Here is a 17,998-nt window from a genome sequence, read left to right on the forward strand (position 1 = left end):
AAAAAGCAGAGTGATGAGAGAGCTGTGGCTGTTGCCCTTTTTGCCCTTAAATGCAGACCTATCTTGCCCTAGTGCTTTCCGGGCAAGTGGTGATCGTTAGGCTCCATCAGAAACACTGACCAGTACAGCCATCTTGCCATTCCATGCTAATTTCAAAAACCCCAAGTCTCCTTTTTTCTCCCCAGAGGTCTGAAGAAGCCCAAGTCAAGAGAAACAGTTGTTTACCACACGTATTTTAATTTGCTGATTGATGCAGGAAGGAGCAAAGGTTGGACATTCTGATCATCTTGGCTTAAATCAGCTTCAATGTCAGCACTGTGGCCATGGGGGAGTTTCCACAGGCTACAGACTTTCCTTATGGGAAATGATATTGAGACTTAAAGTTGTCCACAGGCACAGAGGCGGAATTGGCTGGGGGGGGGGGGTACTTGGGGGTCAAGGTCTGCAGAGTATGGGCTCCGAGCAGTGTGCACATCTGGGCACATGGATGGATGTGTTGTGTGTAGGGTAAGTGAGGTGGAGAGAGTGTCATGATTTGAGATCCTAAGAAAAAGAACCAGGGGGCAGAAATATGCTATTTTGAAACAGAACAACACTAGTGTGCTGAAGATTGTTAGTGGTCCTCCCGGGTCCACTGTACCCACCATTCCTTTCGTATAATAGTGGTTTTTGGCCGGGCACATGGCTGCCACATCAAAGACTACATTTCCCAACTTCCGTTGCAGCCAGACGTGATCAAGCAAGTGAATTATCGCCCTAGGGATGTAAGTTGAGTATTCTGCGCCAGCTTCTGGAAACCTTCTCTAAGATGTGGTACACGTGGACTCTTTGCTTTTTATTCTTACATCCTTTACCTGGAACATGGACGCTGCCATCTTGGGCTATGAGGTCAAGGCCATACATGCTGAAGAAGATAGAAAGAAACTGGGAACCTAATAATATGTGGCACCACATGAGCCCTGGACTTCTGTGAGAGACAAATAGCATTTGATTTTGTTTAAGTCTCTGATGTTGTTGTTGTTCTTCTTATTGTTATTATTTTGGCAGGAATACCACAGAAGTGGTGTTGTATCTCTTTCAGTGCATAAAGGGGTACATGATGTCCCATTTTGTCCCATTGCTGGTGATGGCGACTCTGATCACTTGGATAGTGTTGTGTCAGCCAACTTTCTTTACTGTAAAGTGACAATTTTCCCCTTTCTGATTCACTAATATCTTATGGAGAGTCACTTTGAGATTATCAAACTTTTACTCAGTAGTTTTAGCATTCATGATGATTCTTGCCTGAATGATTATGCTAGTTGTCAAATATTGCTTTGCTAATTCCATCATTCTTTCTACATTTATTAGTTGACATTCAAATGTGAGGAAGATATTTCTTTCTTCCTTCCTTCCTTCCTTCCTTCCTTCCTTCCTTCCTTCCTTCCTCCTTCCCTCCCTGCCTTTTGTCTTCTGCCTGGATGGCCCTGCTGCATGGACCTGGACAGAAGACAAGACCCTTCATCCCTGGCAGTGAGGAGGCCTGGCACATTTGGGGCTGAGTGAAAGGCCAAATCTCACCAGGGTTGTGGCTGTCCCACTTCATCTTGCTGGGGCCTGGTTGGGGCTGGGTCTTCCCTCCATCTCCAGTCTCATGTTGGTGGCCATGTGAAGTAGAAATTGGGAGGTTAGCCAATGAGGTGGGGGTGTGTGGAGAGTGTATGGATGTACTCCTCCTTCATGTTGTCAAGGACAATCACCTGTGCTGGACTCCTTGTCCTGATCTCTGGGAATGGTGGCCAGACAGCTGAGAAGGACTGAGGATCACGTCATTAGAAGGACTTTGGGGTGCCTGGGTGGCTCAGTCAGTTAAGCATATGATTCTTGGTATTGGCTCAGGTCACGATCTTGTGGTTTGTGGGATTGAGCCCTGCGTCGGACTCCTTACTCACAGAGTGGAGCCTGCTTGGGATTCTCTTTCCTTCTCTCTCCCTCTCTCTGCCCTGCCTCCCCCCTGCTCCCCCGCTCTCACGTGTGTGTGCTCTCAAAATAAATACACATTTAAAAATAAAAAGGACTTTCACAATGTCCTTCCAAACCAGCTGGTCCAGACATGTTGTGCCTGGTCGGATTCATGCCCCACCTCTGTTCTCTGGAGCCCCCGACCCAGGTAAATGCCCAGTCCTGCCCTGCTCTCAAGGAGCCCAAGGTTGGAGGGGGATTCATACAGTCAGTCCCCTCCCTGGAGCATCTTGGAGGAGACAGCAACGAACCTCAACTCTCACAGCACAATGCAGCAGGCCTGTTCTAAGGCCCATACCACACCTGCCGGACTCTGCTGTCAGAACCCAATAGGGCACTAGGCAGAATCCGGGGACCCCAGAAACTCCTGTGGTCAGACTGACACAAATGCAGGAGCTCACAGACTCCGATGCTTACAGCCACTGCTGTGCAGTGATGTGTGTGATTTTACACATGCATATATGTACGTATGCACACGCATGTCACAGAATCCTGTGTTATGAGGTAAGGCCATCTAAATTGTCCCTCTAATGTAATGTCTGCTAAATTCTCCTCTACTCCCCTTTCCTTCCTCCCTTCCTTCTGGACCTCAGGGGCACAGAATTAATAATACATCTTGGTGCACAACATCCTCTCATCATTGGTCCCTGCAAGGCCATCTGTTATTAAACTAATAAATCAGTAGAAATACTGGAACAAACGCTTATGAAACAAACGCCCTAAAAACACCCAGAACATTGACAATTACTTATATTCACCCATGTGGTTCTCCCCTACCCTGTGCCCCTTCCTCCCCTCCAGAAGCAATGGCTGTTTTGAATCATGTGGTCTTCACTCCCTTCCTCTTTTTACAAAAAAGCTTTACGGAAGCATTGCATCCCTACAAATTATGATTTTCTGGTTTAAGTTGTTTTATGTTTACACAAAGATATGCTGTGTTTAGGCTTTTAGGGGTTAACTTTTCCACTCACAATTCCATTGCTAAGCTCCATTGAATATCTGAGTAGGCGAAGAGATGACAGCTGATCACTAGTGAGGCCAATGTTCACTGCTCGTCTGGGCTAATGCTGGTTTTAGGCCAGCCTGCGGCCTGGAGAAATTGTATTTGCTGGTACCCGGGTCATGCTCCGTAGCTCTGGTGTACTTAACGGCTCCGTTTTATGGAACTTGGGAAAGCATATTTTTATTTGTAAATGATTATAGATATTTGTAAAGATCGAGTCCTTATTTTGATGACAGCTGTGTTAAAATGCTTGGTGCTCAATTACTGGCAGCCTCATTAAAGGGAAGAAGGCACTAAGCGGGGGAGGGAGGGACTTGTCCTTTGATTTCAGCACCGAGTACGCAGAGTCCTGGGCCTCCTTGCCCCACGCAGTCCAGGCCAGCCGAGGTCTTTGGCCTTGGTGAGCCCAGGAGCCAGCTGTGGTGCTGTGGGTGGCCCTCTCTGGGCCGCCTCACTGTGGGTTTACTCCTCCAGGAACAAGGAGGCAGGCATTCTCCCCATTTCCCATCTTGGGCAATACAGACTCAGCGTGGAGCAGCGGCTTGTTTTAGGCCCCCTAGATGGGCAGGCCAGAGCCAGGACCCGAGCCCGGAGCCCAAATCGGGAACCTCGCCCCTCTCCCGCTTCCAGAAGCCAGAACGAAGACGCTCCTCCCCTTCCTCCCGCCCTCCCAGCCCGCGGGCTCCGGGAAAGGGGAGGAGCTCTCCCGGCTCCTGTGACACCGTCGCCACGGCAACGCGGCCATACTGGCCCTAACGGACCGGGGGTTCTGGGCTGCGGCGGCCGCGGCCTCGTGGGCAGAGCCGGCGGCATGGACAGCCTCTTCGTGGAGGAGGTGGCCGCCTCCCTGGTGCGGGAGTTCCTCAGCAGAAAGGTGGGTCGCGCCGCCTCCGCCGCTCGGGGCCGCCGCTCCAGGGTTGGGGCGCAGTCTGGGGGCGCTCTGCAAGCCCCGCACTTCGCGGAGGGAGAGCCGCCCCTGCCGCCGCCTGCCCCGGGGATGCCCGACGGGAGCGCCGCTTTCCCGGCCTGCCGAGACTACATTTCCCAGGAGCCATCTGGCCCCGCGCAGTGCCCGCCCGCCACGCCGGCCCGCGGCCTCCGCCCTGCGCAGGCATCTCGCCCCTCCGGCGGGGGACGTGGCGCGGGACCCCGGGGACGGGGCCGGCGGGCGGCGGCCTGCTAAAGCACAGCCGCCTGGTCGGGGCCCCGTGGCCCGTCCCGGCACTTCCATCGCACCGGGAAAGAACGTCCCCCCGCCGGGGGAACCCAAGGGACTGAAAAGCGTTCCCGATGGGTGAACCCTTCAGTCGCGCTCAGAGGTTGCAGCCTAGTTGTTTTGAACTTCCATTGTGTTGCACCGGAAGACTTTCCGGAGTACTCAAAAGTTGGGGAGGTCCTTAGCAGTCATCTGCAATGCAGGTGGGGACACCGTGGGAAAGAGGTTACTGCGGATGCCAGTGTAGGAACAGCCCGTATTCCTCATTATAACTGTACAGAGTGACTCACGGCTTGTCACTCACGGTGTCCTGTGGAGCAGGGGCCGTGGGCAGTTGTTTGGATTAAACATACATAGAAACAAAATCATTTTTTTTTTAGAGATTTTATTTTAGTTTTTAAGTAATCTCTACACCCAAAATGGGGCCGGAACTCACAACCTGGAGATCAAGAGTCACATGCTTCTCCCAACTGAGCCAACCAGGTGCCCCAACAAAATAATTTTTTGAATGGAAAAGGGGAAGGGCTTTGGAATCAGGTGGAGGGTTCAAAAATAGCAACTGGTTAGCAGTGTGAGCTTGGGTACGTTACTCACTGCCTCAATTTCCTTATCTGTAAAACAGGCCTAATAAGACTCACTCTGCAGATTTATGATGAGGACTAATAATAACATATGGGCGGGTGCCTAGGTGACTTGGTTGGTTAAGCTACCCAGTTTGGCTCAGGTCATGGTCTTGCGGTCTGTGAGTTCCAGCCCCCCCATTGGGCTGTGTGCTGACAGCTCAGACTCAGAGATTCTGTGTCTCCTCTCTCTGCTCCTCCCCCACTTGCATTCTGCCTCTCTCTCTCTCTAAATAAAGACATGAAAAAATAAATAATATATGGGCAGTCCCCAGGCATTGCATCTGGTACATAGTAGGTACCTGTGTTCAGCAGTGTCTACACCCCCATCTCTTTTATGCATCTGTTTTGAAAGTATCTTTCTTCGCTTAAAAAAAAATTTTTTTAATCAAAAAAATTAAAAATTTTCAAAAATGCAGTGTGTCTTCATTGTATTTGCTCTGTTTTTATGGTTACTTGACCTTCCGTCACCAAGTCCTGGGCGCACATTGGATATCAGTGACACAGCCTTGTGAGGCTGCCCACCATCATCATTTCTTTTTTAATTTTTTAAAAAAAGTTTTATTTATTTATTTTGAGAGAGAGAGAGCACCAGCCAGGGAGAGGGGCAGAGAGAGACGGAGAGAGAGCATCCCAAGCAGGCTACCAGCGCAGAGCCCGATGCGGGGCTCGATCTCACAAACCAAATCGCAAGATCATGACCTGAGCCCAAGCCTAGAGTCGGATGCTTAACTGGCTGAGCCACGCAGGCATCGCCCATCGTTTCTTTTAAGTCTGGGCCACCAAGCAAAACTCTCAGAGAGTTTTCCTCCTGGCTTTCCTTTCTTGAGTACAAATGAAATCTAAAGTCCTCCGTGGATACCTGAGGCTCTCCCCTGTAGTCTGACCCCAGCTTAGCACCCCAGCGTTGGTTCCAGCCTCTCCCACTTGCTTTCCCCTGTTCCACTTGTGGCCCCGCCCCAAGTCTGTTTCCTGCAGGAGGTCTTCTTGGATAAGTCCCGTTGGAATAACTGACTTAACCTTGTCTGTGGCTTGCTCATTGGCAGTCACGTTATAGTTTATACATCTGTGGTTTATACGTCTGTTTCTACATCTCACCCACTAGACCAGTCCACAGAACTGGCGCCTGATCTGGGTTGAACCTTGGCAGTCGTCTGGTTCACTGGGCCTCCTCTCCCTGTCATTTTTTTTTTTTTAAGTAGGCTTCACACACAGCTTGGAGTCCAGCATGGGGCCTGAACTCACGATCCTGATATCAAGAACTGAGCTGAAAGCCAAGAGTTGGATGCTTAAGCAACTGAGCCCCCCAGGTGCTCCTTTCTCTCTCTCTCTCACTCTTTTGTTTTTGTTTTTGTTTTTTTTTAAATCTGGGCACACTAAAGCTCTGACATGAGAAAGGAGTTGCTCACAGTCACTCAGAAAGTTGTGGGGACGCCTGGGTGGCTCAGTCAGTTAAGTGTCTGACTTCAGCTCAGGTCGTGATCTCACGGCTCCTGAGTTCGAGCCCCACATCAGGCTCTGCGCTGGCAGTGTGGGGCCTGCTTGGGATTCTCGCTCTGTCCTCTCTCTCTGCTCCTGCCCCACTCGTGCTTTCTCTCTGTCTCAAAATTAATAAATAAACTTTAAAAAAAGATAAGTTTGTATAGAGCTGGGATTGCAGTCCAGAGCGACTGCTTTCCTCCTCACCTTCTGCTCCAGAGCAGAGACCATGTACTCCCCTCCGGGCTTGGCCCCAGGCAGGTAGAACCTAGAGAGGTCCCATCGTGGTGTGAGGTACCTGCTAGTCGTCTGTTCGTTTTCTCAGATCCTCATAACCATCCTGGAAGACAGGAATACCTGTTCCCTTTCACGTAAGACGATCATGAAGAAACGTGCCCCTGGTGCGCAAGTTAGATCTTGTCACATGCCTCTACTCAAAACACCCTCCACGGGCTTCTTACTTCAAGCAGAAGAAAATCCGAGGGAAAGCCTCACCAGGGCCTGCAAGGCTCTCTACGACCCTGCTGCAGGCCGTGCCTCCGACCTCACCTTCCACTGCTACCTCATGTGCCCCCTACCCTACATCGAATCCAGCTACACTGGTCCCTCCAAGCATGGCCGGCCCTCAGGGAGAGCCATGATAGTCTCCCGCAATGTCAGGGCCTTCCAAGGTGACTCTTCTGGTGCCCCAGCCTCCCTCTCCTGCGGTGACTTGTCCCCATCCCACCTCCGCCACCCTTTTCCAAGTGGTCATGTCCTAGGCCTGTTGTTCCCAGCAGGGCACCCTTTCTGTCATCTGTCTGGGCATTCTGTCATTCCTCACTTGCGGCTCACCTCCCTCAACAGCCCGGCATAAACTGTTCTTCAGTCTCACTCACGTCTGCATTCCACAGTTCCTGCCAGCTTTCCCCGGCCCGAACCCCTGCCCCCCAGCCCTGTCGTGACCTCTCCCCACTTCTTACCCACCCTTCATTATAGTCACACCCTCAACAACGTGCTCACCTCCTTTGCCCTCCTCTTCTTGCACCATAGCCCCCCACCCCCACCCCGCCCCAAGTTTTCAAATTCAGCCAGGCCTCCTCCATGCCTGCCCTGCAAGCTGAGCGGGGCTGGAGGAAAACACAGCACCGTGTCCACGTTTTCACGGCCCTTCACCATCCCCCCGCCCCAGGCATGCCTGCGTACCTGGTTAGCCCTCTCCAGCCCATTCCCTCTCTCCGCTCTTGGATGACCGTTTCACACCTTCTCTCTCCTCCAATCCCAAAGCTTCTTCCCCATTCTCAGGTCACCGGGGAAGCAGAAGCGGTCTTGAGAAAACTCCCAGCAGCCTGTACCACCACAGTTGCTAGCCTTCCTGGGCCTGATTCATCACTCCAGCCTCTGTCCGGCGCCTACGAGGGAATTCTCCATACCCCTGGGGAAGGCCACCCTCTCCCCGCATGCCTGTCCCTGCTAGCCTGCTCAAGAACACTGCTGTCGTCACCTCTTTATTGCATATATATTTTGCCTTTTCTACTGTCGCTCCTACAGAATCCCATCCTGACCCTCAAGTCCCTCCAGCTATTGGCCCATTTTTCTTCTCTCTTCTATAACCAAACCCCATGGAAGAGCTGTGTGTGCTCCGATTCTAATCCTGCTTCGGGCTTGCTCTAACCCACTCTAATCCGGCTTCTGTCCCCACCAATCCTTGGAAACAACTCTTGGCAAATTTGCCAATAATCTTTAATTTTCAGTCCTCACACTTCTTGATCTAACATTGTGTTTGGACAGTTGATTGTTGACTTTTGTGAAATGGTGCGGTGGGGGCGGGTGAAAAGAACAGCATGGACTGATTGTATTTTTTTTAAATTTTTTCTAATGTTTATATTTATTTTTGAGACAGAGAGAGACAGAACATGAGAGGGAGAGGGGCAGAGAGAGGGAGACACAGAATCCGAAGCAGGCTCCCTCCTGGAAACTCATTCTGCTTGGCTTCTGGAGACCACCTTCTCCCACTTCCTGGCCTCTGCTATGATTCTTTGCTGGTCTCTCTTGTTTTCTGGAGCTGTATGTGCTGGGGACTCAAAGACTCAATCTTCTCGGCTTCTCTCATTTTCCAGATGCCTCTGCCGGTCTACTGGATCCCAGTGCTGTCAATATGCTGATCATTCCCAAATGCCTGTCTCTGGCCAAGGTCTCTCTCAGAACTCTTACATTCTTTCCCACTGCCGATTTTATATTTCCACATAGATATGCAATAAATATCTCAGCACATCCAAAACCTAATTCCTGATTCCCTCTGTGTCTTGCAATTTTCCCCATTTCAGTAGGCAGTATCGCTGTCTTTCTGGTTGCTTGGGCCCAAACCTTTGCAATCATTCCTGGCTTTTTTCCCTTTCATATACCCCGCATCCAGTCCATCAGCCCATCTGTTGGCTTTAGCATCAGAGCACATAGAGAGCATAGCCACTTCTTTCCACCTCTCTTGCAACCACCCTGGTCCAAGCCACCTAGATAGCATCCTAACTAGTTTCTGCTTAATACCTTGTCTCCAAAAAATCTGTTCTCAACCTAGCAGCCAGTGATCCTTTAAAAATACAAGTCAGGGGCATCTGAGTGGCTCAGTTCGTTGAGCGTCTGACTTCGGCTCAGGTCATGATCTTGCAGGTGACAAAGTTTGAGCACCGCGTCGGGCTCTGTGCTAACAGCTCAGAGCCCGGAGCCTGCTTCGGATTCTGTGTCTCCCTCTCTCTGCTCCTCCCCCTCTCATACTCTGTCTTTCTCTGTCTCAAAAATAAATATAAACATTAGAAAAAATTTAAAAAAATACAATCAGTCCATGCTGTTCTTTTCACCCACCCCCACCACACCATTTCGCAAAAGTCAACAAGGCCTTTCCTTATCAGGCTCTGGGCAGCCTCTCTGACCTCATTTCCTGCGACTTTCCCCTGGTCATGCGACTCTAGCTGTACTGGCCTCCTGTGACTGCCACGGGGCCTTTGCACATGCTGTTCCTTGCTGCGAACACACTTCTCCCAAGTGTCTGCATGGCCTGCTCCCTTACTTCCCTCAAGTCTCTGTTCTAATGGCACTTAATCATGAAGCCTTTCCTGACTACCCTTTTATTAAAGTATCACACCTTTCCTGCACCCCCTCCTGGTCCTTTCTGTCTCTTGCTCTGCTAAACTTTCTTCCCCCCCGCCAGCGTATTATGTTTGTTCCCTTTTCCCCACTGAATATAAGCTCCATGAGGGCTAGGACTTTGATCCGTTTCCTCCTCTGCCTCCAGCAGCCAAACTAGTGGACCAGTGATTCGTTCCCTTCATTTCACAGATGGGAAAACCGGAAGATAGGAGTGAACATAAGTAGCTGACTATGGAAAACAGTGTCCCTCTTCTGTGTCTCTGCTCTCCCCGTTTTATCTGTGCATAGTAGTGCACGTCAGCAGCTGCTGCACTGTACGTGTACCCCTTTGTTTGTGGTCCGCTTCGCCAACAGAATTTCCGCACCCTGTGAAGGGGTGGGGTTTGTCTTATTCCTTATGTATCTCCTGCATCTAGAAGAGCCCGCCACCTAGTAGGTGCGTGGGAAATGTTTGTTTAGTCATGACGATTAAACGAACCAATGAGACCAAGGACTGGCTGATTCCCGAGGGCATCCTTGCCCACTGCCCTGGTGGTTTTCAGACGTCAGTGTGTACCACGGTCCCAGCGAGTTTGTTAAGTGTGCCAAGACTTGCCGATCTGAACCGTTGACAAACGTGAAGAGTTATCTAGCAGAGAGGGACTCTCGTTATGGTTTCTGCCTCACTCCGACTGGAAGGAAAGCCGTGGGGAAGGTGCTTGCTGTGAGCCCCACCTCTCCTTCTAGATCCCTCTCCCTGGAGTGCCCACACATGCCCCTACCTTTTCCCCAACATGTACACCCATTTCTTTCTGTTCTCCCTCCTCAACTTCCTTTTTATTCTCTGTGGTTCAAGGTTGTGTTGGTACCTCTTTTTGTTTTCACAAATTCTTCTTCCCTCGTTTCATGACAGGCAACAGGTCTTGTCTTGTTTGCCCATCAGCGGGAGCCTCTGTGAGATTCTGAACACAGAGGCTGGGAGAGAAATTGAGGCCTGGCTAGCACCAGGGTCTGGATCGTGAAGAGCAGAGGGGCCCCTTGGTGCCAGGCTGAACTGTTTGTGAGGCATCTCTTCCTTCTCTACTGCTCTGTGATCACCGGAGCCTGGGGAGGTGGGCAGGTAGTCGGTTCTTTTCCAAATGAAGAAGCCAGGTTCCTGGGAAGCATAGCGCCTGTCATTGCCAGACTATGTTTTAGCTGGGCCTTCTGGGAGGTCAGGGCTGGATGATGGCAAGTGGCTTTCCTGGGAACTCAGCAAACGTTTACCATGTGCTTCCAGCGGGCCCCAGGCCTGACCTTGCTGACTCACAGGCTGGAATGGCGGAACCCCCTGTCATGTGATCCTACTGTGTTACCCGGGCAAATCAACCCTTGCTCCCTCCTGAGGAAGGAATCATTATTGGCCTTTTGCTTATTTCTTTTTTCCTTTGGCTTATTTTTATTTGTTATTTATTTATTTATTTATTTATTTATCTATCTATTTATTTATTTATACTTTAGAGAGAGAGAATCTTTTCTTTTAATGTTTATTTTTGAGGGAGAGAGCGAGTGAGCACGAGCAGGGGAGGGGCAGAGAGAGAGGGCAACAGAGGATCTGAAGCAGGCTCCACACTGACAGCATCGAGCCCGATGCGGGGCTCCAACTCATGAACCATGAGGTCATGACCAGAGCCGAAGTTGGACGCTCTGCCGACTGAGCCACCCAGGCGCTCCTCCTTTTGTTTATTTTTAAAGCTTCATATTCTGTGGCTCCAAATCTACTGTCAAACCCAGGGCTCCTGAGCCAGCCTTGGGCGAGTCAGTAACCTGAATCTCACTTTCCTTTCCTTTAAAATGGGCCAACAAGTCCAACCTTAGCTCAGCCCATGGGGTCACTGTAAGATTCAGAATAATAATTATGAAGATGTCGAGTGTAAAGGTTATATAAAAATAAATTCTCAAGTCAGCTTCTGGTGCTTTGCAGTATCCTTGCAAGGAAGGCAGGACAGGAATGATCATAATGAACATCAACAGTCTTTTGTTTATAACCTGCATCAGGGAATGAAAGGCTTTGGTTTAAAATGAAAAGAATGATTCAGATTTCTTCCCACAGGGCTTAAAGAAGACATGTGTGACCATGGACCAGGAACGCCCACGCTCTGACCTCAGCATAAACAGCAGAAACGATCTCCGCAAGGTTTTGCATCTTGAATTTCTCTACAAGGAGAACAAGGTACATGCTTTTAAGGTGTGGTGTAATGTTCTGGAACTGAGATTGGCAATGTCAGAGCACTCGTGGGCCCGGCCAAGCTGTCGGAGATGGGTGGCGGGAGGCTTGCCGTGCCTGTGGCCGGGGAGAAACAGACCCAGCCGAGTGCCGACAAATCCCAAGTGTGAGTTGGGCTTCCAGCCTCAGGGAGGCCCCGGGCCGCCCCTGTGGGCTTATTGCGCATGTGTGGCTATGAAGCTCACTTTGAACCTGGGCCTGTGACAGTTATTCCCTGTGCTCCCTCCTCCCTCATGAAGCTGTGTTTAGTCAGACTAAAGAATATAGTGTTGGGTTATACTAAAATTTTCCATTCCCTGCCTGTGTAAGATTTTCCTTCTTCAGTTCTGAGTAATAGCTTATTTTTGAGTCCACTGTGACATTTAATGAGGCAGACCTGGGGCTTGGGCTCAGCTAACCCTGGTGCACCGGAGTTGAAGTAGCAAATGGAACAGCACTTCTTTGGTTGGGGGGCTGGGGGGGCTCCCCTGACCCCTCGGCCTTGTCCCTCCCTCCCCCTACCGGCTGTTACAAGCTTCCACGGCATGGCGCCGTGTACTTTTTCCTTTGTTGTGCTCAGCACACTTATAATAGACTGTTTGTGTGGTAGTTTAATTAGTGTCTGCTTCCCGACCACCTTGGATGCAGCAGGAGGCCAGAGAGGGCATCTCTGTTGTTCACTATCGTATCCCCTACTTAACATGTTGCCTGAGGCCACGGCAAATGGTCCATGTGTATTTGTGGATTCTATGACTGACTGAATGAATGAAGCTACCATTCTGGCTTAATTGCTTTTTCTGCTACGAACACGGTATCTTCTTCTTCTTTTTTTAATGTTTATTTATTTTTGAGACAGAGAGAGACAGAGCATGAATGGGGGAGGGTCAGAGAGAGAGGGAGACACAGAATCGGAAGCAGGCGCCAGGCTCTGAGCCATCAGCCCAGAGCCTGATGCAGGGCTCGAACCCACAGACTGCGAGATCATGACTTGAGCTGAAGTTGGACACTTAATCGACTGAGCCACCCAGGCGCCCTGAACACGGTATCTTCTAATTTGCTTGAAGAATGGGCTCTCCAGTAGGTATTGCCTTGTGGTAGGGAATAGTGTCAGAGTTGGAAAGAATCTAATGATCATGCAGTTAAGCATTTATCATAATTTTTTGAAAAGGCAATAAAATGATATTTCCTGCAGAAGTCCAGATATGCAAAACAAAGAAGGGAAACCCCCTAGTTAGATTGGGGATAAAGAGGACTTGCCTTCTTGGCCTTTTAGGGCAGCCCCTCAGGGCTGGACTAAGCAGCTTCTATTTTTTATTTTATTTTATTTTTTAAGTTTATTTATTTTGAGAGAAAGAGAGAGAGAGTGTGTGAGTGGGGGAGGGGATGAGAGAGAGGGAGAGAATCTGAAGCAGGTTCCACGCTGTCAGCGCAGAGCCCAATGCAGGGCTCAAACTCATGAGACCATGACCTGAACGGAAATCAAGAGTTGGACGCTGAACTGAGTCACCCATGTGCCCCAAAGCTTTGAAATTACTGATAGAATGGGCGACCCATCTGGAGGAGCTGTGAGCCAGAGGAAAGTGGCTTGTCAAAATCTCACAGTGACTTACGGGATAGGGGTGAAGCTAGAACCAGATCTGATTCTCAGTCCTACTATAGTAATGGCAGTCAAACTTCCTGTAATTGTAACCCTTTACTCAAACGATATCTTAGCAGATGAGGTTAGAGTGGGGGTGGGATGCCCCCCCCCCCCCCCCCCCAGCCCTCCAAGGCTATTTCTGAGACATCTGGAAAAACCTCAGAGCAGCTCAAAACCTGCCCTTGCACGTGTCACATAGCCCAGGGAGGAACCCAGGCCAAGTTTCCCTCAAACGAACAATGGTATCAACCTACAGGAACACTTAGGTTGCCACAAGTTCCTGTGCCTGACTTTGATGAGAAAAGGGCAGTGGCAGCCAGGTGAAGTCCTGGCATAGGTTCAATAAAGACATCAGATCGATGCCCTTCATCCTTGGTCCCGGTGTGATACCGCTGCCCCTCCACCGCTTCTGTGTGGTCAGCTGGGGTCCTGTAGACCCCAGCACCAGACACTCAGCAGATCTCCATTGGCTGCATTTCAAGGCAGCAGAGTAGACTGTATATTTTAGAAAGGCTTTTCCATAGAAAGTGAGACGGGTAACCAGAAAATCAAATAACCCTGCTGATACACTGGGATTTTTTATGTAAATGCAACTTTACTTAATTTCCTGGAATCATCTTTGCCATTCAAATTATTTTTATTTCTGCACTATAATATAGTCTCCCTAAGGTAATAATTATCTGAAGATACTTAAGATATTTTCATTAGATCTTGGTAAGTGCCCTGATTATTTGATTTATACAGTAGTTATTATACAATGAAATGAGCTTATATTTTACAGAAAGACATATTTATTAACCTATCTATCGCATAATGATTTTGACATTTGTACAAAGCTAGCCTGCTTCTAGGAAAGCCCTGCAATTTAATGTTAATTCCAGGAACTTGTTTTTCCCTATTAAAGATACAATATATAAAAATGCCAGTGTAAAATTAAGTTTTTGAAAAATGGTGTCTAGATTCATATAAAGGCTGTGAAGAGCCACAAAGTATAATTCATGTAACGCAGGGCTATAAATCTCTCGTATTGAAAGAAAAATAGGACGGTCTAAATTAATTATGCAACGCCTTTCCCCTGACTCTCTTCCTTGTGAGTTTCATTTAGACTTAGACAAAATAGTTCTTTTGGGCCCCATTCTAAAAAAATAAAGCTGTCCCCTTATTTTGACTGCCTGATAAATCTGTTGCTGTTGGTCATAACCCATTTGGCTGTGGGTGTGGGTCCCAGGATTTTGCTGTGCAGAGCAGGGGAATAGGAAGAGGGAAGGACTGGATGTGCCTGAGGGTCCTCTCTGTGCCAGGTTCTTTGTCAGGCGCTATATTGCTCTGATTGCAGACTCACCAAATGTCCCATGTCTGACCACACTTCCCAACAGCTTGGTGTTCCTGGGCAAGTGGGGTGGGGACTGACACAGTTCCATGGCCCGAGGTCAGCCTGTGGATTGCTGCTTGGATAACTATGTCCAGCTTACTTGGGAGAATTTTAAGAGAAGCCAGGACTCCAATCTTTGCAATTCTGGCTTAGTAAGACACAGCAGGACCTGGGAATATGTATTTTTAAAACCTCCAAAGATGATATTTGGTATTGTCAGGATTGGGAAATACTGATATCATTTCTTTCTAAAACCGACCACTATAGAGTTTCATCTTTCTTTCTTTCTTTCTTTCTTTCTTTCTTTCTTTCTTTCTTTCTCTTCCTTCCTTCCTTCCTTCCTTCCTTCCTTCCTTCCTTCCTTCCTTTCAAGATTCTGGTGTAGATTGAGTCAATCCTGATGGCCTCTCATGTTTTTTGCAATAGACTGCTGCAGAAGAGTCCCTGTGGTCCCCAGTGTTAAATGCAGAGCACACAACCTTAGAGCACATTCGGGTCCCAAGTATTTATAAACTTGTAGAGTTAATGATCCCGAAAAAAGGTTTAGTTTTTTTAAATGAAGAGATATCTATTTTCTAAAATTACTCCTAGGAGAAAAACCAAGAGGAAATTTTCTTGGGTATTCTTCTATTCATATCATATTTTATTACAGTTGTTCATCGGATCGCCTGACTCATGCATCGGATGATAGTTCTTTTAGGGTAGAGATTTTTGTCTTCATCTCTGTTATACCATGGCACCTCACACATGGTAGGCAGTCACTGAAAACTTGCTGAAAGGAAGAGTGTATGAATGAATAAGAAGCTGATAAACTATGTCAAAGAACTGGACTAGTCATCTTTTCCACCTTTTTCCCCTGAAGTTGTACCTGTGGTTAATGATATTTTTTCTTCCAATGATAGGCAAAGGAAAATCCTCTAAAAACAAACCTCGAACTCATTACCAGATACTTTCTGGATCACTTTGGGAATACTGCTAACAATGTCACTCAAGAAACACCAATTCCTGCACTCTCAATTCCAAAGAAAAATATCAAATCACCACCGAGAGGCTCAGAGACCACGCTGGTGAATATATATGACCTTGCAGAGGAAGATGCAGAATGGAGAACATCGTTGTCAGAAACAAGCAAAGCCAGGTATCTCTTCTTATTTACACTGTGAGTTAGTTTCCTATCACTGCTCTAACAAATGGCTATAAATGCCGTGGCTGTAACAGTCAGGGTTTTCTAGAAAAACAGAACCAATAGGAACCAACAGGATGTGTGTGTGTGTGTGTGTGTGTGTACATACATGCAAATATATACGCACATATATATGTGTATCCGTATTATATATACATATATATATATTATTTTAAGGAGTTTGCTCACATGATTGTGGGAGCTGGCAAGTCTGATATCTGTAGGGCAGACTGGCACACTAGAAACTTAGGCAGTATTCTGTGTTATAGTCCTGAGGCAGAATTCTCTGGGAAACCTCAAGTTTTGCTCTTAAGGCCTTCAACTGATTGAATGAGGCCCACCCATATTATCTAGGGTAATCTTCTTTACTTAAAGTCAACTAATCATAGATGTTAGTCCTATCTTAAAAACACCTTCATGGAAGCATCAAGGCTATTATTTATCCAAACAACTAGGCAACATGGCCTAGCAAAGCTGACATAAAATTTAACCATCACCGTGTCTTAAAGCAACACAAATATATTACCTTACAATTCTGAGGTCAGAAGTTCAAAACTGGTCTGGGTTAATGACAAGGTGTCAGTAGGGCTTGTTCCTTCTGGAAGTTTTTGGGGCAAATCTGTTTCCTTTCCTTTTTTGGCTTCTAGAGGCTGCCTACATTCCCTGGCTTGTGGCTGCTCCCTCTGTCTTGAGGGCACATCACTCCAGCCTCTGCTTCTGTCATTGTATCCTACTCCAGACACTGACCTCCTGCCTCCGTCTAGCAAGGGCCCTTGTGACTCCAGTGGGCCCTCCCAGATAATAGAGGATAATCTCAAACTTTAACACATGTGCAAAGTCCCTTTTCCACGTAAGATAGCATTCATGGGTTCTGGGCTCAGGGCATCTTTGGGGGGCCATTATTCAGCTTCCACATTGTGTGCTTTCCAATTCCCTGTTGTGGGGCACTGTTACCTTTCTCTGGAGGCCTTGGGAGTAGAGGAGGATGCGAGGGGGGATGCTCATGGTTCAGATGTTTAACATTTGTCAGGTTCAGGGGCTTGCTTCATTTGCATTTTCTTAAAAACGAAACAAAACAGGTACAGGATTCCCTAAGCAAGTTAACACTGTAGAATTAGACACATCTGAAAAATAAGGCCTTTTGGACCTCTTAGGGAGAAAATGAATTGGGATTCTGGATTGAACCTCCATTATTTGGAAAGCAGTTATGTTACATTACAAACTTAATAGCTGCCGTAGTCACCACCAGTGAGTCTAACTCCCTGGGACTGGGTGTTTCCTTCCGGCTTTGTTGAGAAGCATTTTCTTTCCTGAGGGTAGCCAAAGTATAGGGTCTGGGCATCGAGCTGCCAAAGGATGAGCACCGTTAAAAACATTAACACAAGGCTTTGGATGTAAAAGTGAATCAGGGTGGTGCGGAAGAAGATGGTTCTTCTTCAGAGATCCTCACCGCCTGGCTGGGAAAATAAATATTTGAGACGATGAAGAGCCAGCAAAAGAAAGTAGTCGAGGCTCCCGAGTTCCACCCGGTTGCCCAAGCTACATATTTGGGTGTTATCCTTGACTTCTCCTAGTCTATCATTTTTGCCTCCATGAGTCCTTAATGACACTAGACTCTTTCCTACTTTCTCTGCCCCGACAGCAGTGCTTCAGTTCATACCCTCCCCTCTTGCCTGCACTGACTCCCACCGGCTCTTCCCTGGTCTCTAGGCCTCTAGTGATCTGCTCGAGTGCACCCTCCACCTAAGAGAGCATGAGCTTCCTACAAACGAGTCTGGCTCTGCTGGCTTCCCCACGGAAAGGCCTTCAGAAGTTTCCCATGGCTTCCAGGAAAAATCCAAACTCCTAAGGGTAACTTGCAAAACTCTTTCCACAGTCAGCCTGTGTGGCTCACTTGGGCCTGTCCTGCTTTTACAGGCCTCTGTGTTAGTGCCCAGGGCCTCTGATTATCTCCTGCCTACTCATTCCTACAGACTCTGTGCTGTCCTCTCTGCAAGTCGTTCTCAGCTTCTCCAAGCTGGTTCTGAGCCCTTCCTCTGCCGGACATGCCCCAGTCATGGCACATATGACCGCTTCTCTCACATGTGACCCAGTGCTTGGTGATAAGCAGCTTGGCACAGAGCAGCAGTCAGTGCCCC

General features: G+C 48.3%; 1 protein-coding gene across 1 annotated transcript in view; it reads left to right on the forward strand.

Annotated features, from left to right (window-relative positions):
* Nucleotides 1-3,570: 3,570 nt before the first annotated feature.
* MINDY4 (MINDY lysine 48 deubiquitinase 4) overlaps nucleotides 3,571-17,998 on the forward strand; it is a 100,020-nt gene continuing 85,592 nt past the window's right edge. Inside the window, exons 1-3 of the mRNA XM_049641655.1 lie at nucleotides 3,571-3,878; nucleotides 11,514-11,633; nucleotides 15,580-15,815. Coding sequence (XP_049497612.1) covers nucleotides 3,816-3,878; nucleotides 11,514-11,633; nucleotides 15,580-15,815 — 419 coding nt within the window. The 5' untranslated portion in view covers nucleotides 3,571-3,815. The remainder of the gene's footprint in view (nucleotides 3,879-11,513; nucleotides 11,634-15,579; nucleotides 15,816-17,998) is intronic.

The sequence above is a fragment of the Panthera uncia genome, chromosome A2 (assembly GCF_023721935.1).
Source record: "Panthera uncia isolate 11264 chromosome A2, Puncia_PCG_1.0, whole genome shotgun sequence".
NCBI lineage: Eukaryota > Metazoa > Chordata > Mammalia > Carnivora > Felidae > Panthera > Panthera uncia.